Source organism: Synchiropus splendidus, chromosome 1 (assembly GCF_027744825.2).
Source record: "Synchiropus splendidus isolate RoL2022-P1 chromosome 1, RoL_Sspl_1.0, whole genome shotgun sequence".
Lineage (NCBI taxonomy): Eukaryota > Metazoa > Chordata > Actinopteri > Syngnathiformes > Callionymidae > Synchiropus > Synchiropus splendidus.
This window is the reverse complement of record NC_071334.1, coordinates 25,823,308-25,850,072: the sequence shown is the minus strand read 5'-3', so window position 1 is coordinate 25,850,072 and position 26,765 is coordinate 25,823,308. Positions and strand designations below refer to the sequence as shown.

The 26,765-nt window shown below is 40.5% G+C and overlaps 2 protein-coding genes across 3 annotated transcripts; one reads left to right on the top strand and one right to left on the bottom strand.

Annotated features, from left to right (window-relative positions):
• The first annotated feature begins 1 nt into the window (after position 1).
• Positions 2-13,963, top strand: tbx21 (T-box transcription factor 21). Of its 2 annotated transcripts, XM_053865133.1 has the most exons (7): positions 2-675; positions 7,435-7,589; positions 8,394-8,515; positions 8,670-8,828; positions 9,628-9,689; positions 10,273-10,479; positions 10,561-13,963. In XM_053865133.1, the coding sequence occupies exons 1-7, from the start codon at positions 155-157 to the stop codon at positions 11,063-11,065; spliced, it is 1,731 nt and encodes a 576-aa protein (XP_053721108.1). In that variant the 5' UTR covers positions 2-154; the 3' UTR covers positions 11,066-13,963. The 2 variants fall into 2 exon arrangements, with proteins under 2 accessions (XP_053721108.1, XP_053721100.1); XM_053865125.1 differs by having other exon boundaries at positions 10,273-13,963.
• On the bottom strand, positions 13,583-26,018 carry osbpl7 (oxysterol binding protein-like 7). The gene is made up of 23 exons (XM_053865169.1): positions 25,800-26,018; positions 23,198-23,392; positions 22,979-23,122; positions 21,777-21,830; positions 21,590-21,703; positions 21,178-21,330; positions 20,976-21,099; positions 20,510-20,628; positions 20,348-20,437; positions 20,137-20,160; positions 19,894-20,041; positions 19,695-19,801; positions 19,460-19,625; positions 17,910-18,053; positions 17,711-17,847; positions 17,366-17,503; positions 17,181-17,244; positions 17,035-17,113; positions 16,481-16,625; positions 16,215-16,365; positions 15,227-15,353; positions 15,041-15,163; positions 13,583-14,575 (listed from the first exon to the last, which is right to left on the bottom strand). Exons 2-23 carry the CDS (start codon positions 23,327-23,329, stop codon positions 14,467-14,469), a joined length of 2,592 nt encoding a protein of 863 aa, XP_053721144.1. The 5' UTR covers positions 23,330-23,392; positions 25,800-26,018; the 3' UTR covers positions 13,583-14,466.
• Positions 26,019-26,765: the final 747 nt, after the last annotated feature.

Here is a 26,765-nt window from a genome sequence, read left to right as displayed (position 1 = left end):
CAAAACAAAGACGGTCAGAGAGTCAGTCATTATAACGATAAAACAACTCGAGTTGCTCTTTGAGGTTGTTGGATCAAGTTCTAGCTTCTCTTTTAGAGCGTGACCTCGTCTTGGCTCGCATGTTTGTGCGCACAGACCGGGAGCGGAGCTGCAAATGGGCGGCATAGGCGCAAACCTCTACCTCAGCATGTTGAATGGGAGCGAAACTTTCGCCAAAGCCTCCGACCACCGCAAGGACTTTGCAGAGTTTAAAATGGGGATTCAGGACGCCAGGTACTTTTACCCGGATTCAATCGCGAGCAGCCAGGACACTTTGGCGCTGCAGTACCACCCGGATCAAACCGTGGGAGGGTTCGGAGCGCAGACAGGCAGATTTTACGCACAAACGCTCAGCAACTGTCCGTATGGAGGAGTCCGCTCGCCGAACCGGAGCGCGGCAGGACAGGCGTACATCTCCGGGGCGGGTGACGGGTTCGCCTCGGGAGGAAAAGATGTTTACCCTCCATCACCGGAGAGTTACAGCACCGGGTTCCAGCACGGTTACCAGCGGCCGCCCGTTTACCCCCTGCCGGGACTTCAGATGTGTGGGAAGACGCAGGCGCTTCTCAACAACTACCCACTGTGGGCCAAGTTTCACAAGTTCCAGACGGAGATGATCATCACCAAACAGGGAAGGTGGGCAGTTTTGGAAACAATGATTCAGATTAAATCCCCTGCACTTGCTTGTATCCTGCTCATGAGTAACAATTCTTTATTCATTAAGTGCCGTCAGAAGTATTAGCATGATGTGACAAGTTTGGGTATGTGGGTTGTCAATAAGTCAGTTTCCAACCCCTGCATGTTTTTTTTTTCTCCTCCGGGGATCCAAACCATCATCGTTTTATCGGATTTATTTTCCGCTCTGTTGCCCAAACCTGCATACAAGTCTGTTGCTAACGCTTCATCACCGATGAGGTTTGAGATCAACGAGGTTTCAATCATCCAACGCACTTTTGGAGACCGTCCCCTCAGTGTGGAGTTAATCCTCCAAAAAGTCCAAAGAAGTGTTTATTTTCGTTCATTTAAAATTATTTTTAAAATTTCTCTCGTTTCAGTTAATGTATTCAGTGACACTATTCACTGCGACCTGGGCAACAGGTGCGTTATAAATCCCGTGTATCACCAATTTAAGTTCAGAAACTTTCACGCTCAGAAAGTGAACACGACTGTAGTCTGTGAAGTCGTGAGCACATGAGTTCCTTCGCCGAAACGTTATGACTGAGTACAATTCTGGACTGTTTTTTTTGGCCGTATAGTAATTCAGCAGATGCCGTGTCACTGAACTGACTTCCAGTGGGGCTAAATGATGAGCTGTTACCTTTATTTTTTTAGTAAAATGTTGCACATTCAAATAGACATTTTAAAACGTCTTGTGAAAATACCTTATTTTATGTGTTGAAAGGCGATGAAAGGTCGAAAGAAATCGTTCTTAGGGCGTGTCAGTTGAACGTCGTTATTTCCCTTAGGATGATTATGATTTCATTTGGATTTTGCTTTTATAGTGCATCATTTATTTTTTGGTTTAGATTCTTATTGGGCAAATGTCTTAACTTGGTCATTATCCTGCCTCCGTCGTATCACTTGTTGAGTTTGTACAACTTTTTTTCTAAAACGATAATCATGTATCACTTCTTAAAAATGGAAAATATACATATAGATGTAATTTTTATGATCATTATTTTCATCGAATATAAGCTGCAACAGGTGAGAATATAAAATTAAACCAAGCAAAAAAATTTTGGAATATTACTCACCTTGTTTCATTTACCTTTTTTTTTCTTCAGCAACAGACAACACAGAGGGTTTTTTTATTTTCCGTAACTTGGTTAAAAATTGCATTTGTAATATGGTGTCATCAGGAGGCATCTTTGTTTGAGTAAACCAAACTGGTTAGATATTAAACAATAACTTTTAGGACTAATAATTAAATTACATTCCCTGATCCCCTGATGGGGGGTAAACTGGATGCCACCTAAGGGCAAATGGACTGGGTCACCGAGCATCCGTCCACGTCTTCACGAATTACTTCCTTTAAACAACACTTTTGTTTGACAGAATGTTCCAGACTGTCATATTCTCACGAGTCGCTGTGCTGATCTCAGCTCGTGATACTTTCATTTATTTTACTAGAGCTTTTTACTGTGACTACTACGTATATTTTAATTACATTTAAATCGTACAGGATTACGTAGGTTGTTGTGAGATCTATTAAATTCAGGAACTATCGTATATAAAACTTAGTATTCACTGTCAGCCAGCCTCTTAGCTACACCACTATCTAATGTTACTGCTGAAATACAAAACAAGCTGCTAATACTGGTAAATTTTTAGCAATAATTTTAAATATCATCTGGAATAATTCTAAATGCTGACACCATTTCATGTAAAGCTCAAAAGCATCTGTTCGAACAAGACTCCAGTAAACAAATATAGAAAAGCAAACAAGGTCTTTCAAGGGGAAGCATTTCCCATTCAGAAAACCAATACTACAACAGCTTCTTGTTGTTGAACAGGATAGATGGTGATCATAAAGGTAAAATTGTGAATGTCAATGAGATTAAATCAGTTATTTACACAGGTAGTATTCAATCTGACTCAAAATACTATTTCGGTTGATTTTAGTTTGTCTAATTTGATGATCACTAACTACTGAAATAAAGGAGATGCCGTATAACTTTACAAATACGTCAACAAATGATTTCGAAGTTGTCAATATTGATATGTGCTTTCCCTAATATGTGCTCTATGCTGACTTGAAAATCCATTTAAACACAATAAGTGATCACTGTATGAGTTGAAAACAACATAATGAAAATGAAATAGCATGCCTAGTTACACCCAAAAGAATGAATTAAATGCTTAGTCTATTAAAACATTGCAGGAGGTGATTAAACCCGGTGCCAAAATGCCAGTGATAGCATCAAGAGTACTTTTACCGTGAGACAATGATGTGATCATATTAAGATTATTTCAAATAAATCAGGTGCATATTTGGAAAGAGTGTTGACAGGCAACCGGAAACAGTATGGAGGAGTTCATGAGGTTTCATGAAACGTCCTCTCCCCATCACAATTATTGTGTTAATAAAATAACGTGGCAGGCTAGATTTCAGCCACAAAGCTTGAATTGAAATTTTTATTTTCATTCATTTCTATTCCTTCATTTTCTGCTGCGTGTTCTTTAACGTCGCTTCATGGGGCGGAGTATACCTTTAAGATAAAGGCAGAGTTTATTAAAGATGTGCTTTCTGTGTGCGTGTTCTTGTACATTTTCACAAGTGTCCCTCTTCCGTGCTTCTTGATGTCATTCGAAACCACAAACCACACATCTAAATTGCAATTTTGTTGGAGAAAACAAAAGCAACCCCCAGTCTGCAGTGACTAACCATGAAAAGTCCAAGAACTTTTTAAAAAATGAAAGTTCCACCTTCAAAAATATGTTTCAGTATCAGACTCTAAAGGAATCTTCAATTTCCAAGTCAGGCCTCCCACATGATAATTTTGCACAGATTTCCTGAGAAAACAGTGAGGGTCTGCAATGTTCATCAAAACCCCAACATGTAGGAGAGAAAAAGAAAAGAGAACCAAACATCAGCCCTGCAGTCTTCAGATGGCCGAGATGGTGAGGCAGCTTTGAAGTTGAGGAAGTAAAACTCGCTTTCTTTGCCCCGCGCTTCGGTGTAAAGCCTGACAGATCTCTCAGAAGTTCTGCTCTTGTATCACACGCTCTTTGAAAGATGGAGACATTTTCAATTCAACCCCTCTTCTCGCGAGCTATACTTAGATCTGCGAGTGTGTGTCTTATTTAGGTCTTCACACACGTCTGTGCTCAGCCCATCTCTCAGTCATCAACATGACAAACACAAATACAGTTCAGTAGGTGCCATTGATAAAGGTTTTTCTTTATTGCTTAGAATCTCCCTTAAAAAGTCTATCGAAAAGACCTGTGGCACATGCAGTACAATAAAAACACCATTCATTCCTATACGATATGATGGCGATATGTCAACAAATTTCAAAGACAAAACGCAAATCGATGCCGCCCAGCATTGGGGGCGTGGCTCCTGTGGAGAGTGTGAAGAAACAGGGTTGGAGTTTGAATTCAATTGCATTTTTTTCATCATATTAAATCAATTTTTATTAGCTGTGAAGTTTTTTTGTACTACTGCATGATAATAACCAATTTGGGTGTATTATCTGTTACTATGATTCATACATTTATTACCCGTTCATTTTGAGACAACATATTGTGATCCAAATAAAGAGCCATCAACATAATGAAATGTTAGAATGTTTAATCACAAAAAGTGTCTCTCCCACCCTTTCCTCGCCTGTCTGAAAGCAGAAGTGGGCTCTGCATTTCACAGCTTTAAAACCATGACTCGTCACTTCCTGTTGATGCATAATTTCACACAAACTTCTACCACGAATGTTTATGTCTACAGTTATCATATTCGCACCACTGTTGTTGTTTTGTTTTGTTTTTTAGATTTACAGAAAACTGTTTAGAAATATGTCGAATTAACAGTTTCATTTCGTTTTGCTGAACCTGACTTGTTGTGTGCATTGTCTGAAGGAGATGGTCCATGCCACAGGGACAAGGGATAAGATACGATAAGACTAATTTAATGTTACTGAACGGTAACCAGTGCTGCCTTTAAAAAAAAAAAAAAAAAAGATTTAATAGATTATTTTTATCAACCATCACTGGCCACTGTCTCAGATGCTGTTACATTTTCAAAACATTCACTGGTAGGACAGCTGTGCGATAAAAGAGTGCTCACGTCTTGCAGCAGCTGGGAACTGGCATGTTTTCGTCACAGACGATCCACACAATGACAAGAACTGGACCTGAACTTCTGTCCAGATGAATCAGCCGGTGCATTGACATGGAAAAGTTCCGTCTCTGGTGCATATCCAGTTTCTCCTCCCTGGTACTTCTGCTGCGCACCCCAGGACAACCCCCTCCTCCACTGAAGTCAATCCCCCACGTGCCCCCCATTCCCTCCTTCCTGCGCAGTTTATTTTGATTTTTCTAAATGTCACCTGCTTCACTATAGTCTCTATATTACCGGCGGCTTCACCGCATTTGCTTTGGACTTCAGTTATGAGTAAACACCTGAATCTGTCTGGAACCAGACACTTGTCAGACGCTTGTCGTCGGGTCAAATTTCCACAAAATGGTCACATGTCGTATTTTTGATTCTACACTGATCTAAGTCTTTCACCACACGACCACCAACGCTACTTGCAAACACTCCTGCTGTCTGATGTTTCATGTCTGTGGTGTGTTATTGCGTTTTCAAAAAAGTCCGTTTCCTGAGCACACTTGAAATCAAAATAAAGGCAGACATTTAGCACAACATGAAGATGAGAATGAATGCATAAGATATTGCATTAATCTAAAATAAGAATAAACAAACTGTATTTACAAAAAAAATGAATTAATTAATGAATAAAAAATTATTTGTGTTGATGGTATCCGTCAACGAATGCCCCAAGAAAACCAGAGTTCCAGTTTTGGTTATACTCTCGTAGTTCCTATTAAAAAAAAAAGAAAAGAAAGGAATAAACTGCAACGTGTAAGGGATGATAAGTCGTAAGTTGAAAAGATACTGTGAAACAAGATATTAATTATGATCACATATTGTCTTTTTCAATGATGCTGCTATATGAACATTTTTAGAATACATTTTTACTCATTGTTTACTCACTCAGGATGGTTAATTTTCAGAAATGTATTGTACCCTGCTTTTACAATGAATGAGCTATGTATATTTAAATGTGCTGTTCCTGATAAACAGATATGCAGATACAGATGTATACAGTGAAATGATCATCATAATCCTGTGTGCAGCATTTCATGTGAATCCATCAGCGGCGTTTCCAATACTCATGGTTGTAGCAGCTCTCCTCCACAAACAATCACTTGCCTCTGGTCATGTTTAGCCGTAATGTCCTAATTTAGTTGTTGACCCTCTAATGACAGCACGCTGACCATGTGCCGTTCAGTTCTGGACCAAGTCGTTTCATGAATAGCCATTTGTTATCGACACACCTGATGTCACTGGATATTTTATGGTGATGATCATCTGGATGTTTATGAATCCAAAAGCTTTTGTTTAAATGGGAGACAACCGTGTCCACGGATGTGTTGCATGGCTCTGTCAATATTTAGTATGTGTGCTGAGTAAGAGTGGATGGGAAGTTCATCAGCTGTGGCTTTCATGTGTTTAACCATTTCTTCTGCTGCTTCCCTTGAAGCGTAATCTTCCACAGCAGAAGCTGGGAATCTCTGACCCCCAGGTAACCCCATCACCGAAAGGGTGCTCACTAGAGGCCGAGTTTACTGTGGCAATAATTCATCTTTTATTAAGAGCAGCATTAAAAATTCACTGTTACTCGCCTACCACATTAGACCCGCCCCCTTTCCCACCACGACCACTCATGCATTATCGTTGCTGGAGCTGAGACTCCAAATGATGAAAGTATTCGATCGACAGTACTTGGACCAACTTTGATTCCAGCATGAGGTCTGGGTTTTTAGCAAATCTCTCTCCATTCTGAGGGGGTTGAAGTTTTTCTGTGTGCTTGTCTGGGATGCACTGGACAACCCGGTTTCCCACCACAATCCAAAAACATACAGAGGTCAATTGATGACACTAAATTGATTGAGTCTTGACGAGTCCCACAAATTTTCCCAAATCCCGACCCATGTAGCTCGGATAAGCTCTGCCCCATGAAGCGACGTTAAAGAACACGCAGCAGAAAATGAAGGAATAGAAATGAATGAAAATAAAAATTTCAATTCAAGCTTTGTGGCCGAAATCTAGCCTGCCACGTTATTTTAGTAACACAATAATTGTGATGGGGACAGGACGTTTCATGAAACCTCATGAACTCCTCCATGCTGTTTCCGGTTGCCTCATCTACCCGTCGCTGCCGACAGTGCATTGTCAAGCGAGAGGAGATCACAATTGTCAACAACTGGTGTGGGAACTTCCACAATGTTGATTTAAAGTCATCTCTGAAATGAAAGTAGACTGACATTGTGGAGCCTTGTGTGATTGAGTTTTACACCCTCGTTTTTAAGAATAGGTAAGATAACAAATTAATTGATTTACTTTGGACAAACTTCAACATAATCTAGACAGATTCTGTTATGTTTGTCCACTGTAAGATTTAGGCTCTTTGTGAGTAGGAATATTTGCTCATTCTGAAAGTGGCCAGTTTGATGTAAACCTCTTTAAAAGTCAAAGTCAAAAGAGCATCATTTGTCTTTGCAGCAACTTTTTGTGTTTACATAGTAGGCGTGCTACGATCATATCATGGGCTGGCAGGGGATTTGAAATAATAATAACACCAGTAAATATATTAATGAAACACTCTTTTGTAGGAGGATGTTCCCCTTCCTCAGCTTCAATGTGAGCTTCCTGGATCCCTCGGCCCACTACAACGTGTACGTGGACGTGGTTTTGGCTGACCAGCACCACTGGCGGTACCAGGGCGGCAAGTGGGTGCAGTGTGGAAAGGCAGAAGGCAACATGCCGGGTAGGTTTGACCATCATTGAGATTTTGCTGTCTGATTTTGCCATAGTGACTTTGCAGCATTGAAAAAGGGAAGTGAGGAGGAAATCAGCCTGGTGCTGACAGATAAGCCGGACCGAGTGTTGATGATGAGAAAGTTCAACATTTCTTTCTTCATCATGTGCTTTTCAAATAAGTTAATTTTTTTAATGTCAGGAAATGTTAAAAAAAAATGCAGAAGCTTAGCAGAACTAATGATTTTATCTTTTTAAGTTTGAAGTCCTTGGTAGCTGCTGTTGTGCTTCCTTTTTAACGTACCGTATGTACCATGTCACGTTCCATGTTTTACATTACTGTACTTTTTGTGTCATATAAATATTCAAAATGTTTGATCTTTCATACATTTTTTTTTTAATTTCCTAATTTCCAAACTATGGAACACAACTGAGCCTTTTTAACCATTTAATTTAAGAAGAATAAAGATTTCGAACGCACATTACATCATGCTAATATAATTAGCATGGTCACATCTGACAAATAAAATGAAATCTATTATATAGTTTTGTTAAAGCACACTATGTAGTGTTATTACCAGTGTGTATTTCCGTGTGGCACTTTCCACCATTGTGGATTTTTTTTTATTTTTTCTATTCTTTACCTGGTCAATGATTTGTTAAAAAAAATCTGCTCAAGTAGTTGTAAAAATTAAGTCATTAAAATTCATGACATATTCACAGAATACAGTATATCCATCACACTGCTGCTATTCACGATGTCAGTCATAACGTAGATTGCATGTTTTGTTCAGTTGTTTGTGTTTTACAACAGGAAACCGGACGTACATGCACCCAGACTCCCCGAACACTGGAGCTCACTGGATGAGACAAGAAGTGTCATTCAGCAAGCTCAAGCTTACCAACAACAAAGGGAGTTCCAACAATGTTGCCCAGGTATGGACCCGCCTCGGAATAATGAGCTCTCTGTTTGATCTTACTGGGTCATCTTTTTAGTGGATTTGTTATTGTCTTTGGTTCACATTAATAGATACCTAAATCTTTCCAGTATGAGAGCCAGTAGCATCACTGTCTTCTCTTCCCCCACTAGATGATCGTGCTCCAGTCCTTGCACAAGTACCAGCCCCGACTTCACATCATGGAGGTGAAAGAGGACGGAACGGAGGACCCCTTCCACTCTTCAAAGGCTCAAACCTTTGTCTTCCCGGAGACTCAGTTCATCGCTGTAACAGCTTACCAAAACGCAGATGTAAGTTTGGGTTGCCAGTTATTGCGATATTTTGATTTATTTACCGATTGTTTGGACTCATGGAGGGGAGAGACAGGTCATGTTGGTCAGAGAGTGTTGGAGACGAACATACTGTAGACGGGTCAAAGTGAAAGAGAATAGGAGAGACCAAGGAGGATTGAGATAGGTCAAGGTGGAGGAGGCAGATTTGCTGACGGAAGATGCCGAAAGAGAGGAATAAGTCGCGTTAAAGTCAATATTTCCACATTCCACAACACACTCGTGTGACGGTGTTTTTAAAATGAGTCATTACTGTGACCACTATTGATTTTGTGAGGACACCACAGCATCACTACACACTTGAGAAGCACCTCTCTAGCAGCCATTTAAACATAGTTCAATCATTAATGTTTTTACCATGTTTTCGATGAGAGCATTGATTTATGCGCGTGTCAAATGAAATATACATGACGCTCATTTACAATTTACAGTAAGTGGCTTTCTTTACTGTATCAGGGTTCGTCCACAAGTCAGCTCACCTCAGCTGACTGCCAGTAGCCTCAGTATGTGCTGCACACACTATATCCTTCACAGCTGCTAGGATGCATTGTTAAGAAGTTGCCAAAGGAAATGTTCTCACCCACGACCCCCCATCTCAAGTTGTGTCTTTCCAACAGCAAGTGAATGAAATGTATGTTATTCTCATCAGTTATTAATCCCTGGCCCCTGTTTGTCAGAGTCCTGTTTCTCTTGCGTGATTGCGGACTTTTCCATAAGCCTAATTTCTAGCTTTCCCCTGCTCTTATTTCCTCCCATACAGATCACGCAACTGAAAATAGATCACAACCCCTTTGCCAAAGGTTTCCGAGACAGTTATGACACGTAAGTAAAGTGTGCATGTATCAACAGTTCAGCCTTTACACTAAGACACCATCAACTTGAACGTATAATTTGCCATGAAAATGAAGTCCACACTGGCGATAAAAAATGTCAGATTAAAGGTCCCAGAGACGGATCGTGTCAAAACCATGTTGAAATCAAACGTATATTCTGTTTCGGTCGTTGCGTCATGATACTCGATTGCCACGCAACCATATCAATATTTGTACACACCGCCTCTGCGACGTAGCTATACACCCACAAATCCTGGAAATTTACCTTGCAAATAAATGGCAATTTTACACTATGTTTTTGTCATATTTTTTCTCAAAACCCATTGGTAACATCCTTATATCTCTCAAGCATTTATCCAGAAAAAAAGAGTATATTTTTGGTCATGTTGAGTAAGTGAGGCAATTTTTCCTCCAAAGCAACGGACTGGCATGGCTGAAGCCTTTAGTTCTCAGAGCGTGCTGAAGTAGCAGTGGCATGCCACAGTCTGATGGCCTGAGAGATGCTAGATAGACACTTTGAGGTTTATGCAGGAAATAACACATTTCTCTGTCTTCCTTGCACTCTTGCTTAGGCTGTACGCGCCTCCTGAATCTGATCGTCTCACCCCCTCCCCCAATGAGAGCCAGCAGCTGCTGACGGGAAGCTGCTACCCTCAGGGCTACCTCTCCGAGCCCTATATGAGCCCACTGCCTCAGAGTCGCATCTACGGCCGGGAGAACATTGGGATGGGACAACCGCACAAAGACGCGGCAGCCAGTCCCAGTCCACACAGTCGATGGTACCTGCCTTCCCAGCAAGGTGTTGCTTCCAATAGGCTAGACTTCACTTCAACCTATGATGGGGACTTCTCTGCCAACAGCTTCTACAAGCCATTCCCCTTGCAGACCTCCACTCACCTTGGTTACTACCCCGACCACCCATTTGCATCAACAAGTGTGTCCGTGTCCGCGGCCACGACAGCAGGCTGGAGCACCAGCCGGCCCACACCTCAGTACCTCAACCATCCCACCAAACATGGCCCCAGTCTGGGTTGGTTCAGACCTCTCTCATCGCCATCGTCCACCTCACCCAGCAACGCACGGCTGCACGCTCCTTCGCTCCTGGAGCCTCTGCAGCCAGTGCTGATGCAGGACAAGCCAAAAGACATTGGAAGCGCGACAGGTGAGGACCACTGGCTGGAACCCGCTTCTGTCAAATCGGCTGATTCTGTCGACTCAGGGTTGTTTGAGGGCGGCCTGAGTGACAACAAGAAGAGAAGGGTGTCGCCTTACACATCCAGTACAGAGAACTCACCGCCCCCTCGCAGTTCAGAGGTGTGTGAGAAAGACAGTGATGCTGATTATTACGGCTACTACACCCACTAAAGACCCCATCCAGGGTTCCTCCTTCATGGTCAGGTCGCTTGGTTTGAACAACCTCTTTTTTTTTTTTTTTTTTTTAAATGAAACCATGTAAAAGAGCCTTCCACTTGCTGGGACACTACAAGTGAGAAATAAAGAAGGTCATAGAGTGGCATACACTCAGTCCCAACATCAATGAATTTAAATCGTCCTGTCATTGAAAAGAGGTCCATGTTGAGGTGTGTGTTTTTTTTTTCTAAATTGAGACAGCGTTATGATGCCCTTGGCCCCTCAATTTTATCCTCTGTTTACATTTTTGTTCATCAAAGAAAAGTTGCATTGAATGAAGTACACCAGCAGAGTACTAAATTGGAGTTGTACTACAATCTTATAATGTGACCATGGTTTTCATGCAAAGTACTACAGTGTCCAACAGAAAGTCCTGATCAAAAGTTGTTTTCCAAATGGGATTTTTCTGAGGCCTTTGCTCGGCTCAAGACTTTTTAAAGTTTTTATTTACACGGACTTACATCCACAAGCGTCGACTTGAACAAGCGCTCTCTAGTGGCAGAACACCACCTAATTGTTGGCAGCACAGACGAGGATTAAGGGAGTTAAGCAGGACCACACTCCAAAGAAAGCTGCCTCGACCCGGTGAGGACAACCTTCACCGTGTGTGTGACAATAATTAAATCATCCAAAATAGAACATCCTGATGGCGAGGTGACATATCGTGCCAATTCAAAAATAGAGGAGCCATCGCAGCAGGGGATTTATTTTTTTATACTTGTTGTTTTTAAGTAAATCATTATAAATTGACTGAAATGTTATTTTCTACAGCAAAAATGTGAGTGGGAGTCAAGTGGTTTTCTGTTCAACAACATACTGAGGCCTGTTTGACGACCCTTGACCTCATCACACTGTATGCTGTAACCGTTTTTGGCCTGGTGGACAGCTGATGTTCAGAATCTTGTGTGCAGTGCACCAACCCCCTCAGCTGTCACATGTGATGTCATACAATACCATGGCAGGAGGTTGGTTTTTTTTTTTGGCCCTGAAGGATTTCTGCCAGAGAAGCTTTAGGAAGTCAGGTGATGATTTATAAATAGCAATAAAAGTCCACCTAAGGGTCAATTGTGGCGACTGCGATGGTCGAACACACAGCTACTGTGGCCTGTGAGCTTATTTACATTGGCACATTATCTGACAGGAACTTTAGCACCTAAAATGTGTTACCATGTGCTCCAATATGTGATATACTAACTAACATGAAGAAACCAACAAAAGCCTATCGATGTGAACTGACAAATGCCACCACAAACAAATTAAGAAGAGATCAATAAGTGAGCTGATGGCAAGGCAGCTGGAAAACAGTATTGGCAGTGGGACGTGTGACAAATACAAACACCACATATAAACATCAGGATGAGACAAGCGATGAAAACCTACAAACATATGAGGTCTGATTTCCCAATAGCGTTTGTCCTGGTGGATAAGAAATCATTATTTTCACAGACACAATGTTAGAGTCCATCATCGTGGTCTATAGATGTGGGGGTCGTGTCAAATGACCAGATGTGCCATCAGATAGACAAAAGCCTGTGTTATGTTCCGACCACCAGAAACAGGAAGCACTGAGTGATCAGACACTCTGAATTTCCCCCGTGGTCTTCAGGCAGCGACATTCACTGACAGAAGTAGGACTTACTGACCAGTGACATGAATGAAGTGAGGCTGCAGTCGGCACCGATCACAGTCGCCCACCTCACTCCCCACCGGTGTGCTAATGGCCTCTGACAACGACGGGGGTGAAGGAGGGCTTAAATATTTTAGAGTTTAGTACATTGTTAAGTCTGCCTGATACTGGCCTGTCAGAAGCCGCTCCAATATTTGGATATTGTGCTGCACACTTGGCCAATTGTGAGCAATGACTTGCACCATGGAAAAAACAAAACTGAACAATACAGGATGTTCTGTTTTTCAGGAAGGCAAAAATAACACTGTATATTTAACAGAGAACAGGTCGGTCAGCTCAGTAAACCAAATGATACATAAAAACATCTTTATACATCAGATAATTCACCTTTTGATTTGTATGTTGATTCTTATTGACCAATTCATTTCCAATGCAGAAGTACACCGCTTATCAAGGGCACTTTCAGTGTCAAAATGCTCTGCTCGAGCCATTTCATGCATTAATTTTACTGGAAGTGAACATCAGGATGGACAATCACATAAAACAGCAAATGATATGTCAAAAGAAATTTGTTACTTGGAATTACTACTTGGATGTTGAACTGGTTTGGTGAATATTTGTTGACCTCATGTCCGAGAAACCGTTTGTAATTGTCATTTTGAATAAATCTATGGGCATAAGAAAAATTAAAGTGCAATTAATGATGACGAAAAATCATATTCAATGGCAATATTGGAAGAACACAATGTCATCTCAATCAAGGAATTGTGTTTTTTTCTTTCATGTGCTGTGGTCACTTATAATGGTCTCAAAAAAAAAAAAAAAAAAAAAAAAAAGAAGCCAAAGTTCCACCCCGAGTCCAATCCTTCCTGAGTGTTCCCCACTGTTCCTACCACCTGTATGTAATAATTGTGCACTGAAATGTCAGGGGAACAATAACTCCTCCTCTCTGAGCCATTCATGAGACACACATGAATAAAAATGTAAATACAATCAAAACTTCTTGAAGGAAAAAGTGTTATTTATTAAAGCGACCACAATGGGAATTGTTTTTTTTTTTGTATTTTTTTTTTTTAAATCAATATCATTAAAGTTCAACATGAATATTCAAGCTCACGTGTCATTCGTCAAAACTTTATTCTATGTAGACAAAGCATACATACATATTTCCAACAAATTGGTGTCATTTCATTGTATTGAATCATGAACCCAGATTGACTGATTCAATTTTAATTGAGTTGAGCGGTTTATAAAAGTTAAATGTTGCAGCAATGTGACCATGTATAATGTGGTTTATTGCTAATAATTCAACAGTACACATAAATATTCACATGGTTAACATTCTAAAGAATACTTATTTATCTTGACAATGATCAGAGTCGTCTCCATATATAATATAGATATTATAAAATATTGTTACAGTGTAAAAATGTCTATAAATTTAAAATGTATTGCTTTGAATGAAGTTCGCATTGCAACCTTCCTAAAGAATAAAATGTCTCTTGTTCACATCATCCATCAGGAGATATATTATAAAACCTATCTGGACCCTGATGTGCACAGACAGGTACAGTATATCCTCAGACTGCAGTGTTCCATCCATGAGCCAGTCATGGACATTTTGATATCAGCACCATCTCCGTGGAAAAAGAAAAAAAAAACAGATTCCCTGAGTGGATCATCAATGCTGCTAGTTCAAGTATTTCTCCAAGTGCCTTAATCCAACTTCTCACCACAGAGTTATGTTTTCCAAATTTGCAAAGCCCGGATCCTGTCTGAGCTTCCAGTATGTCCCATTCGACAGCCAGACATCACGTCCACAAGCATCTTTGGCTTTCCTGAAGAAGAAAAGCAGTTATAATAATCATAAGGATGAAGTGTATCAGAAAAAAATGCGTCCACAGTCTTCTTGTAATGTACTGTTGGAACAGTAGATGGTGCTGTGGCGGTGCAATACATGGGTGAGAGTGAGCTGTTATTTTCACTTCAGGTCCTCACAGGTGAGTGATACTAAGCGCTGTCTCAACTGACTCAAAACGTCATCAAGTGTCGTAGTTCGCTGAGTCTTTACGACGTTAAAATGTGAATTGCATCTTTTGTGTTTCGCCAGTACTTTTGCAACGCGCCTGTGAAAACGTCAGAAAGATTTACCGCGATTGACGCCAATGGCCCTGGACAAGGTTTTTGTGACCATGAGGGATTTGATAACCTTATATATTTACATTAGATCAAATGTAAGAGTAGAGTTTTTAATTGATGAGCAATAGCATCTTATTAGCATCATGCTAACGATTGGCACTCACTTGAAAAATCGAGGTTCATGCTCTTCACCCTTTTTTGCCAAATCTTTTCTCCGCTCCCGCTGACACTCCTCTATCTCGTCTTTTTTCTTGTCCGTCGCCTCCACCTTGCCCTCCTCCAACAGTCTGTTGCGAGCAGAGGTCACTGTGAGGACTTGAAAAATGTGTTTTGTTGAGGCTGGTTCTCACCTCTGGTCCGGGCGCAGGCGAGTGTCTGTAGGGGGCAGCAGTGCTTTCAATTTCGGAGGGAGTTCATTCAGCTCCATGGCAAAGGCAGAGAAGCCGTAGTACATCAGGTGATCCTTTGGCTGCGGGTCTGGGGATGTGGAAAGTACTTCTTGTCACTGTCTGAAGTGCCAACACATACCTGTCAACCTCTGCCAATAACTCCCCTTATAAAGCGGTGACATTCCCCTTATAAATTGAAAAGAAACTTTACAAACACAATCGCGGCGCATTTTAATATTTTATTATTACTATTTACATCGCAGCAAGACAGACAATGTACTGGAAAATGATAACAAAGATAACTTATATAAAAGCTATTGCATTACATTTACCATGTGCAGCGTGTTTTAAAATAAATAATTCTTCCATAGTGTCTTTCAATCTTCCATAGTGTCTTTCAAAAAAAATCATAGAAGTAAGCATGGAAGATTCTTCATGCTGCATGCTACTTCGATTATTTTTCTCTGAATGATTCCTCTTGGAACACAATTCAACACAACGAATGTGGGCTACAGTGCAAACGCGCATGCGCACCTATCGCTCCTATCGTCAAAGCCGAAAGCAACTAGAAAAATAAATGTGCGATTGAGGATAACTTTTGCTCGTTTTGGATCCGAAATTGGCGAGTCGATATCAGTCTGGCGTGAAACGCCAATGGGAATTATTTTTTGTTTTAATTTAGTTATCGTACATGATTTGAAATTGTAAAAAAAAAAAAAACGTATAGAATACAGGGAAAACGTATGCCGGTTGTGACCTGCTGCACTCACAGGATATATGTGGTGCAAGCCAAACTAATGTGGCAATGAGTTGATTATAGTTTTGCTTGAGCTCAATCATTCTCAATCTTACCAAGTCTAATTTAAGAAGAAAAAAAAATCCAGGATAGTTAATGTAGTAGGTAGTATTTAATTGGTGGAAAAATTAACATCTTTTTTTCAGGACTCACTTGGTTTCCAGACACATTTAGGCACTGGGAGAGTGTCACAGAAGATGCCTTCATGCCACAGGCCTCCAAACCGGTGAATCACACTCCCAGTCTGGTCAATTACGGTACCCTGCACCTCATTCTTGTTGGTGTCCGAGCCCCAATATCGAGACTGAAAAGGGCACGAAAAGTTTTGGAGAAAGGACAGTAGATAACATATATATATATATATATATATATATATATATATATATATATATATATATATATATATATATACGGTGTACCTTGACAAATGTGATCTTGCAGGTGCACACGTTGCTCTTTAGGTTGCGGATTGTGACTTCTCCATAGTGCTCCAGGTAGCGCTGCTGACTCAGCACATTGTGGATGCAGGTGACAACTTTGTTCCATTCATAATGATCTCCGTACCTGAACCAAAAGAAACAAGTATACATTTATTAAATCTATTATTTTTGTTACCTGCCACTTGTGATGGTTTGTGGTCATCCCTGGATTTGTGTAACATTGACTGCAATTAATATTTTTAAATGCTATATTTAGAAAAGTCACTTTTGACGCTGGTCAAACCTGATCTTGACTCCACAAGCACACATTCAAACAATCTATTAGCGCCGATCTGACAAGCCGTATCTGAGCTGTAGACATCTGGTTTAGAGTATTTCTGTCCTAAATGTCACATCCAAAGGAAATTAGAAAAAGTATTTCATGTCTCATTAGTTCAAAGTGATTTTTAATGAGCTCCATTATCATTAAAGCCAATGGTTTGAATCTCGTCCGTGCAGCATGAAAATGGCAATGACCATAATTCTCTTTTTACCTCGTTAGCGTCACGTTCACCATCCCTGTCGGAACAATCTCCAGAGACTTTCCCCAGAATTTGTTTTTCCAGCGCTGGTCTGAAACAAAAATGTTGAATATTTCTACTTTTGATCAAAGTTATAATTCAGGTGGCGAAGGCATTACCTTGCCAAAATGAGAAATTCTCCGAATCAGCATGACATGCTGAGATGGGTGGGTGATGGCACACCTGAGGTTAGAAACATAATTAATAGTAGCATAAAACATGCGAGTACTGCAGTGTATTTTAGTTGATCCTGTGTTCTACTAATTTTATTAAAGTGCATTTTTCTACCATGTAGTCATTTCACCTGCTCACTGATGAGACGAAAGCCACGGTCCTCTCTCGCACACTCATAAGTCTCCCCCAGCACAGGGTTAAAGGGCTTGTAGCGGTTTCTGAACGTTGCTGTGGCGTAACCAGAGACTGCAAAGGCAGCGATGTAAACCTGCGGAAGGTATAGACCAAAATCATAACGCTTATTCTCATGTTGATGATAAAATTAAAGTACAGTTTCAAAAGCAATGTCAAAGTATGGCGAGTTCCACTAGTAATCTAAAGCCATTCTTTTCTAGAGCTGTTCACCACAACCTATGAAGTGACTACCAAATATATGCAGCAGTGATTTACATCTGATCAGAGCAACCAAAAGTACCATTCTCTCATAGGGATCTGGTGTGTTGTTTGCCGTGTCCAGTAATTCACTGTACTCCAGCTCCTCACAGAGTCTCTGCAGCAGGTTCAGAGGCTCATTTAGAGCAGCAGGCATGGACACCCGAGCCAGGTCTTTACCTGCAGACATCATGAATCAAGACATCGTGTATGACATTGCGGGCAACATTAGAGATGAGTACCGATATTGTTGTAGAGAATAGCCATGAGGCCCACGTGACTGTTGTCAGGGCAGATAGCAGGCAGAGACTGGCGGCCGGTGCTTTTAGGGATGAAGCTGTTTGGTGCTTTGGAAACGCTGGCTCGGTATTTCCTGGTCGCAGACCCTGACAGTGACAAAAAAGTAATAATGATCAATGTTTACTTCAATTATCTGATACAATGCAGTCATGTTACAAGTTGTATGACATTTGTCTAACCATTATATCATATGGCTTCTTAGTTGATTCATTCAATACAACTCTACGTTTCTCTCGACTTTTATGATGCTCAGAATGAAAGGAGCCGAGTGAAGGACATTTCTTATATTTAAAACAGTTCTTATATAGGTATAAAGGTAGAGATGCTCCGATCAGGATTTTTGCTACCGATCACTGATACCGATCACATGGATTGACAATGAATTTGTAATCAAAATGATGAGACCATCTGTGGACATGATGTGAAAAAAATAAAGTTCAAATCATTTTAATTCAGACACGTTTTTATATACTTCTTCAAGAGGGAAAAAAAATGGAAAAATCTTGCTGCAGCAATTATTCTGTCAAAAGGACAAGTGAAAAACATTGAATTCGATGTGAGACATCACGGGTGAATCTCTAGAGACTGTGTAATGTCCGTGAAATATTTACAATCTGTAGCCGGACTCCAAGAGAGAGAGAGGACTGCATTTATGAAAGTTTTCGCGCTGAATGTTTTCAAAAGTTTCAGATAAACACTGCACCTGACTCCAAAACGTTGACAATCCAGTAGATTCTGTTTCCATCTTCACGTAAACAACACATGAGCAAGGATGCTCATCTAGCTCAGTGAAATTAAGAATTATTTCAGTTTCAGTTTCAATTATTATTGACAGATTGAAAGGACCTCCACAGCTGACATGCCGCTGCTTAGTGAGTAGAGAGTGGAGAGGACAATTACAGACACACATATTTGTATCTCCATCATTCTGAGGACCACTCGCTGCCATAATGCTTTTCCCCAATCTCTCCACAGAATTGGTCCCCACGAGGATTGCTACATAAATACACGCTCTCAAAAGAACTAGCTTGGTATGACAGTGATGGTCTATTATTTTTTTTGACAGAAATAGTCGAGTAATGGTTGATATGTTTTCTCTCAATGTGGATGTTGTCTCATCGTATTGTCAACATAATGTATAGTAATATTTACTGTTTTGATCACAGCATTTACTGGTTTTAAATCAATAAAAAGCTTATTTTGTAGTCAGTTGGCCAGCCTGCTTTGCTCAAGGGAGGAGTGGCTGGAAAACTTAGGTATGGTGGCCATCTATGAGAAAATAACAATGGAACCATGACCATAAAATGCTACAACATGATCATTATACCATATAGGAGTATCTGCATCTTGAGTTTCAGCATGTTTTCTAGGTAAAGTTTAGATTCCACTTTGAAAAGTGTTTTTGATGTCCTCTATTGTCACCCAAACTAACGGATGGCCTGTGGGCCGCAAGCTTGAGACCTCTGGTTTAGAACACATAAATATCAGCTACCATGTCCTTCTTCTGGTTCTGAGTTGGTCGTGGTTCCATCACTGAGTCCGGACTCATCAGACACAGAGGAGCTTCCACACAGGATGTCGTCACTGGCATCGAAATACTCTGCGGCAGAATCAGCCACCGACGAGGGGCCTTGTGGTGAAGCTCTGACAGCTGCTGCCTGGACAGAAAGAAGCGTGTGAGGTCCTCTTCAGGTAGTGAGAACTGTTTGACTGGTAAAAATGTTTACTTCAGTGATGGTGTTCAACTGGAGGATGTTGTTGGTGTCCCAAATTTCCTCCAGTTTCTGTCGTTCCTGAGACAGACTCTCATGAACGGACGTCAGTGAGGTGAGAACTAGCAAGACGAAGACAAAGAAATTGGTGAGTGTTCAACAACAAGGAGATATACTTGGCTCTCAAACACTCCTCTGATAATGTATTTCAGACCTCGTAGTGACACGGAATAGATGTCCTGCTGGATTTTTTTGCCTTCTGATGATGTCCCAGGAGGAGACAATTGGGTGTGAACATAGTCAGGAATGGAAGGGACGGAAGCGCCAAGGTGGGAGGAGCTGCTCAGGTGAGTGGAGGACAGCTGTTTGGATAAAGTACATTTTAATAATAATGTATCTTTTTCACAACATAAATATTCCCCTGGAAAGTTGACAAAATAAATCACTTGCAACTCACCGATTTTGTGATCCCACGGAGTGGCTATATAAAAGAATAGCGTTAGTAAGTATGAATTTAAAATGAGAATGTTGCATGATAATAAAATATATCAAATTAATATTATGTCCTCAACCATACACACACACATAAACACCACATGACTCACATGGCATAAGCCCTCAAATCACTACTATCCTTTCACTTCGGTCACACAGACGATGCAACATACCATTCCTAAGGCTTCTACTCGGGACAGTGTCCGAGAGTGGCCCCACATTTTCCCTGTTTTGTGCTTCCTTGGCTTCTCAAGTGAGAGATTCTGCATCACAAACAGTAAAATTACCAAATATGCGCAGGCACGTTTTTGGTCTGTGAGGGAATTCAACTCTACCTGTACGCTGATGATGCGCTGTAATTCTCCATTCGTAAAAGTCTGGCCGGCCTCCAGGACCTGAAGCTTCTGCACTAAGCGGTTTAGCTCCGAAAGATCCAAATGACAACGGTTCAACTCTGTAGAAGAGCATGAGGTGAATTCCTGAGTAACTTTTCCTAATACGGAAGATTTTTATCCTTTAAGAATGGAAGTAGGTACTGTGTTCTTTCCTGCCTGGAAAAAACACAGTACCTACTTCTTTTAAAAATACAGACTCAGAATCCATATCTGAAGAAGCCAGGTAAAATGCTGATTGCTTCTCAATGGGGAGAACACAAGGCTGAACAAGGATATTGCACATCTATTTTACTACCTAAATGACGTAAATCCCTACGTCAGACTATGCAAAAAGTGCCATAGGGAAGAAATCTTTTATTCCCTGCTGAGATTCTTTAGTAATCAGAATCATAATAATAATAAATACCTTGAATACAGAGGTCTGGGTGTTGACTCTGTTGCAACCAGGCAGCCACTTTACTGTTGACCGCAGTGTGAGCTGATGGAAGCAGCCTCGATGATGCCGCTGATTCCACTAAACATGCCGATCCCTGGAGAGGAGAAGAAAGAGGAATTACCACTTGAATCCTTTAGATTCATAATAACCATAAATAATATTTGATACGAACCAAATCTCCGTTCTTATGAGCGTCCCCTGTAGAAGTGGCCTGAGACTGAATCTGTTGCAACCCTCCTTGAACAGCTGCAGTCTGGTTCTTTCTGTACAGTCGATGGGCTTGTAGCTTTGTCACCCAAATGTAGAAAAGCTCATGGCTCTTGGCCTGAAATGAGAAAATAGCATATGGCAAAAAGCCATAGGGATTTAAATTGGAATTCTTTCTAGGACCAAATGGCTCCAATCTCATCATATAGTTTGGTATGCATACAAACATCTGGCTCTGCAGCAAGTGTGTCATTAATGGTTGAGATGGCAACAAGTACACATTGTATTTGATTTGACGGAACGTGGGAAAAGTAAAGAAAATCAAAAGTTCTCAGCCAAGTCTAAGAGTTAATTTTTGAATGTCCATAGACTTTTACCTTCATGTGGTAGAGAATGTCTCCAGCATCCAGGTCAATCCGATTTGACTTCTTGTTGATAGAGATGACGGCAAGACTGACATCTATGGAGCCCTGCACTCTGCCCCTGTAGACCTTCACAGCAACACAATAGGTTCTGTCACTTTTAGGAACCTTCAGAACTATAAGACTATATTAATTCACTTACATCATGTTGATGTTTGCAATAACGCAACACTCCTTTTTCCAGGACAAAGTATCGCTGGAAAATTGAAAACAATATCAGAGACTGTACAAGGTACTGCTACAAATGTTTTGTTTTTTTTTGTTTGTTTGTTTATTGGAATCCGGTGTGGAACATGTGACTGTTTAAGAAATAAACTCCATCCAGTTGAAATACTGGATCGACTTCTGTGACACATTAAACTTGGAGAGAGATGGAGTCGCAGGACGATTTCCTTATGGATACTTAGAAACACTGTAGGCCAAATGGTTTTGATTTTACCAGCATCAGAATGTGATTGATTTCTTTACATGAGATACCTGTTCATTGAATTTGAAACCAAGATGCCTAAAGGTCAATGAGTGTATCGCTGAACAAGCGAAAAAGTCTTCTCTCAATAGTAGGCAAAGAAGATTGGTATGTTCTAACTCTTCACAGTCAGATGTTTACATATAGCCAGATTGCTGTCTTAAAACTCTGGGAAAGGTGCAGACCTGAAATACATTGTTTCTTCTAGGGGAAGTCTAAATATATCAGCATCTTCTAAACATCTGAGCCATCTTTGGCGACTCGGCTTTGGTGCTCACTGTGTATATCAACCCAAGAACTTGGGCAAATGACCTTGTGAGGATGCAGGCTGAAGCTTGTGATCGAGTGCCATTATCCACAGTAAGTCTTGTTCTCAAAATGAGCTGAAAGGCCACTCTTCCAAGAAGAAGCCATTACTATAGTCTGATCAGTCAGACCAGAGTCTGTTTGCAAATGCTGACTTAATTGTTTGGAAACGTCCAATGGTCAAAGCAAACCATAAGGTTAACAACAATTACCGCTTCAGAGAACACTACGTAACTTAGTAGTATGGTGGAGGCAAAATTTGCTTTGCTGCAGGAGGAACTGGTCTCTGTAGGACTGAACATTATGTGAAAATACTATGCAACATCTCATGCTATGAAGTTAATGCTTGGGCGGCAAATGGACAACGATCTGAAGAATGTCACTAAACCTTTTACTAAGTGTCAAAGTGTGAGTTTCGCATTGGCCATTACAGAACTTGTTTTGCACGAGCATGGCAACCGATGAACTCGATTGAGTCACACCAATTCTTTGTGCCAATTCAACTGTAATATATGATATTGCAACCCGTGTATTGATCCTGAAACCTGATCTTTCTGGGATTAAGTGCCTACCTTATGCCATCCTTTGAGCGGCCACTTCCTCCTCTTTAGTAGATATCCTTCACAGATACCGGGTGCCGTGATCTCCTGATGGTTCTCTCCGGCTACATTCACTTCCACTTGAAGATCATCAATTACCTCCCAGTCTTTGATAATCTGTCAGTCAAAGCCCAGTTAGAAAGATGGCACTCAATCAAATGTTATAGCGATAGGTGCGGCTGAATGACAGACCTGTCTGGATTGGCGAGACGACAGCGTGCTGCTGCTTCGAGAGTGTGCTGGTTTGTTCCATGTTGGCGACGTTTTCTCAAGGCCACTTGCCAATGACTGGCTGCGATTTAGGGATGAGCCATACGAGTCCATTTTGAGATGGAAAACTCTCCTCCAGGTTGGCTACTTGTTGCACCTCACACTGCCATCGAACCTCTGAAGCAAGAGAGTCAAAAATGTGAGATTTAGTTTGTCCATTAATATTAATTATAATACACAAGTGATTCTGTCAGATTCCCAGCAAGTATTTATTGGATCCACACCAACTAAATATGTTCTGCTTTTTAAATGCAAACACACGGGCGAGGTTTTGACCACACATAAAAACCATTTAGGCAGTTCAGCTCAGCTTGTCTTAAGAGGTGAAACGTAATCCAGCAGCAGAGTCACGTGACACAGCAGTGTCGGCATGGCAGTTGTCACCTGCAGGGAATCGGATTAGTGCCCTCTTAGTAATTGGTTTTACAATATATGCTTTCGGCACTCGAATTTGGAGAATCACCGGCTCCAGAAACACTGACACAACTGAAACAACAGTTAATTCCAAATGGTTTCGAGAAGGATTTGTACATTTCTGTAGGTCATTCATAAAGACTACATGAATGTGTGGCAAAGCAACCTTTTTCTTAACATTACATTTGGTTGAAGTTCATATTTTATACTATGAACAACCACAATCATTTTTATAAGAACATTGTGTTATAGATTCAATGTGCCACTCTTTTATAGCAACAATTTCATTTTAATCATAAGCCAGTAAGAACAGCTGTTATCAGAATTGAACATAAGTTATATGAATCTTCTTCGTCTTAGATCGCTGTTGAGGCTGAACAATCCAAGGTGTTCCACTTTTTCAATGAGTTCTCTCGCAACGATTCCTGTGGTGTGCACGGCCCAGCTATGCGACCTCACTGAATGTTTTCTATCTATCAATCTAAATCAGGACTGATCCGGTCAGACTAGCTGTTACATAAGTGAGGAGTGTGAGTGACCTCTGACGATGCAAACAGGATAAAAGGATTTGTGGTTTCACCGATTGTTGTGCGCACAGCGGCACAGCAGAGTGACTCGACTGCGGTTGATGATGAGGAACTGAGTGTTGGATTCCTTTGTTCCCGACAAGGTGGTGGTAAAAACAAATGGAATATTTGGAGCAATATTGGTCTGTGTCTTTATCCAAATAAATTTCAGCAAGCGCGCCATCATGAGGGTCCACATCTGGAGGAACCTAACTAAATTCTTAAGCTTGAGATTGTGAAACAGAATGGTGGAATGACTGGTATCTTCAGTGAGCCAAACCAGGTGATTTGGAAAAGATCTGTTCTTAAATTCAACTTTAAACAGATCTGAGTCAGTTGACTCAAAATCTGCCTACCAACTGAAATAATGTTCAATGAAGGGGGTGCAGATAGGTGCACATTTCCGACAGTCGGTCAACAAGACAGAATTGTGGTCTAGAATGTCCGGTCAACTTCAAATTCATGAGGGAAAAAAAAATGCCTAATTCAACATCAGGTGGCACAGCCACCAGGTGCTAAGTCTAGTACTCATTCTTACCCACACCTGTGGATATGAGCTCTGCATCATGACCAAAAGGAACAGATCACATGTGCAGCAGAGAGCAGGGCACTCCATGAAGACTGGACAGGAGGCCAGTCTTCAGCTCTCAAACCTGCAATGAACTAGGCTGAAAGGAGGAATAGAGATAGAATGCAGAGCTCGGGTGCCCATCAGAGACTCACAGTGGGGCGGCTGATACACCACCAAACCAACTCACCACCAGACATGAGTTGAGCTCCATTGTCTCGAAAAGACAACAGGGTAAGGCCAGGACAAGAGATCAGCTTGTGATCCCTCAATCAGAAGAGAAGAGACTTGGGAACTCCCGCACAGCATAACAGATGAAACCGTTTTAAAAATAACTTCCTACCATTTGTTTATGGAAATAATGATGCAATACTGATGAAGGTCTTTCATGATGAGACAAGGTTGTCATTACACCTTACACATTATTTCAATCAACGAATTCCCCATAACATACCAAGTAACCTCAAATGAATCACAGTTTGAATCAATAGCAATATATATGGCTTGAGTACAACGTGATCCAAGGTATTACATTATAACTGCTCAGCACTTACAACTAAACCTGTTCATCTGGGTTAAAAAGAAAGATCACAGATGAGTCTCTCATCAAAGAAAAGTAAATTCCACTCATCAGTGTCAGTCAGTTAAATGAATTCATTTTAAAAAGTACAACCACAAGTATCTGCCACCATTTCAGCGTCTTGAAAAGAACCCTATATCATCATTAAAGATTAGTTGAATTAAAATATTCATTATTTATTGAAGGCCTGAGGTTGTCATTGAGAACTATTGAGAGCAACTCTAATCTAAAGCCCATAAGCACTTGGTGAAGGCTGAGAACATTACATGCTTATTGGTAATGTCTCTTTCTTTTTTCTCTTTTACTTCCTCACCAGGTTTTTTGAGTCATTTTTGAGATTTCAAATCAGAAGCTAGGCCGCTCACAAAATACATAAATACATAAAAAAAATCTTACCTGGAATTCGCCATCAACTCTCATCATCGCCTACTGTCAAATCCACCGGAAAAAAAGGTTCCCACATCAAGTCCAGCTTTCAATCTACATGTTGTGTCCATAGATTAACATTTATTCTGAACATAATCTAGGAAGCAGAAGCGGCCTCTCTGTTCACTGCCTTCAGTAAATCCACAGCACTGCATGCTCAACGTGTCCTGGGCATTATCCGCATTAGCTGGAATTACAGACAGTCTAATAGCAGCAAACACTTGACAGTACAACAGTCAATGTGGAGCGTATCTGCAATCGTAACAGCATGAGTAATTGATATATACAGATCTGAAAATACAATAGAGGGGGGCAAAATGATGTGTAATGTCTAAGCCATAATTGGTCTGATTCAATGCATTACATTTTGCTAATTTATTTTAATGTACTGTCATTTTCCTGTTTTTTTTTTTTTGTTTTGTTTTGTTTTATTTCATAGTTTAAAGTCAGTAAAAGTATCCAGTAAAATATCATCCACAGTGTAATTTTTTTTCTTCGTCACCATTCTCTCTTTGAAAGATGCCCAATCATGCCAATTTAATTTTGAGATTAAATAGGATTTTCTAGTTCAATTAAATTGCTTCTTGAAAGGGATTAATTTGTTCCATTTGTATGTTTTGTTTTCAAAGGTTTGTGACTTTTCCTTTTTAAATCATAGTCATTTTGTTCCTTATTTTTGTTCAGGAATATTTTAAGGCTTTTTGTAATACACCTGTTATAATAAATAAACACACATCATATACACACTAAATTGTAGTTATTGAGACTAATGTTTGTGCTGTTATAGATTACTTCTTGTTTAATCTATGACAATACACCAAAAAGCACAACACATAACAAACAAGTTCAAATAAACAAATAAAATGAATCTTCTCCAAAACATTTGTTTTAAGTGGGCTGGTCCTCAGTACGAATGGTTTATTCTCAGCAGTCTGT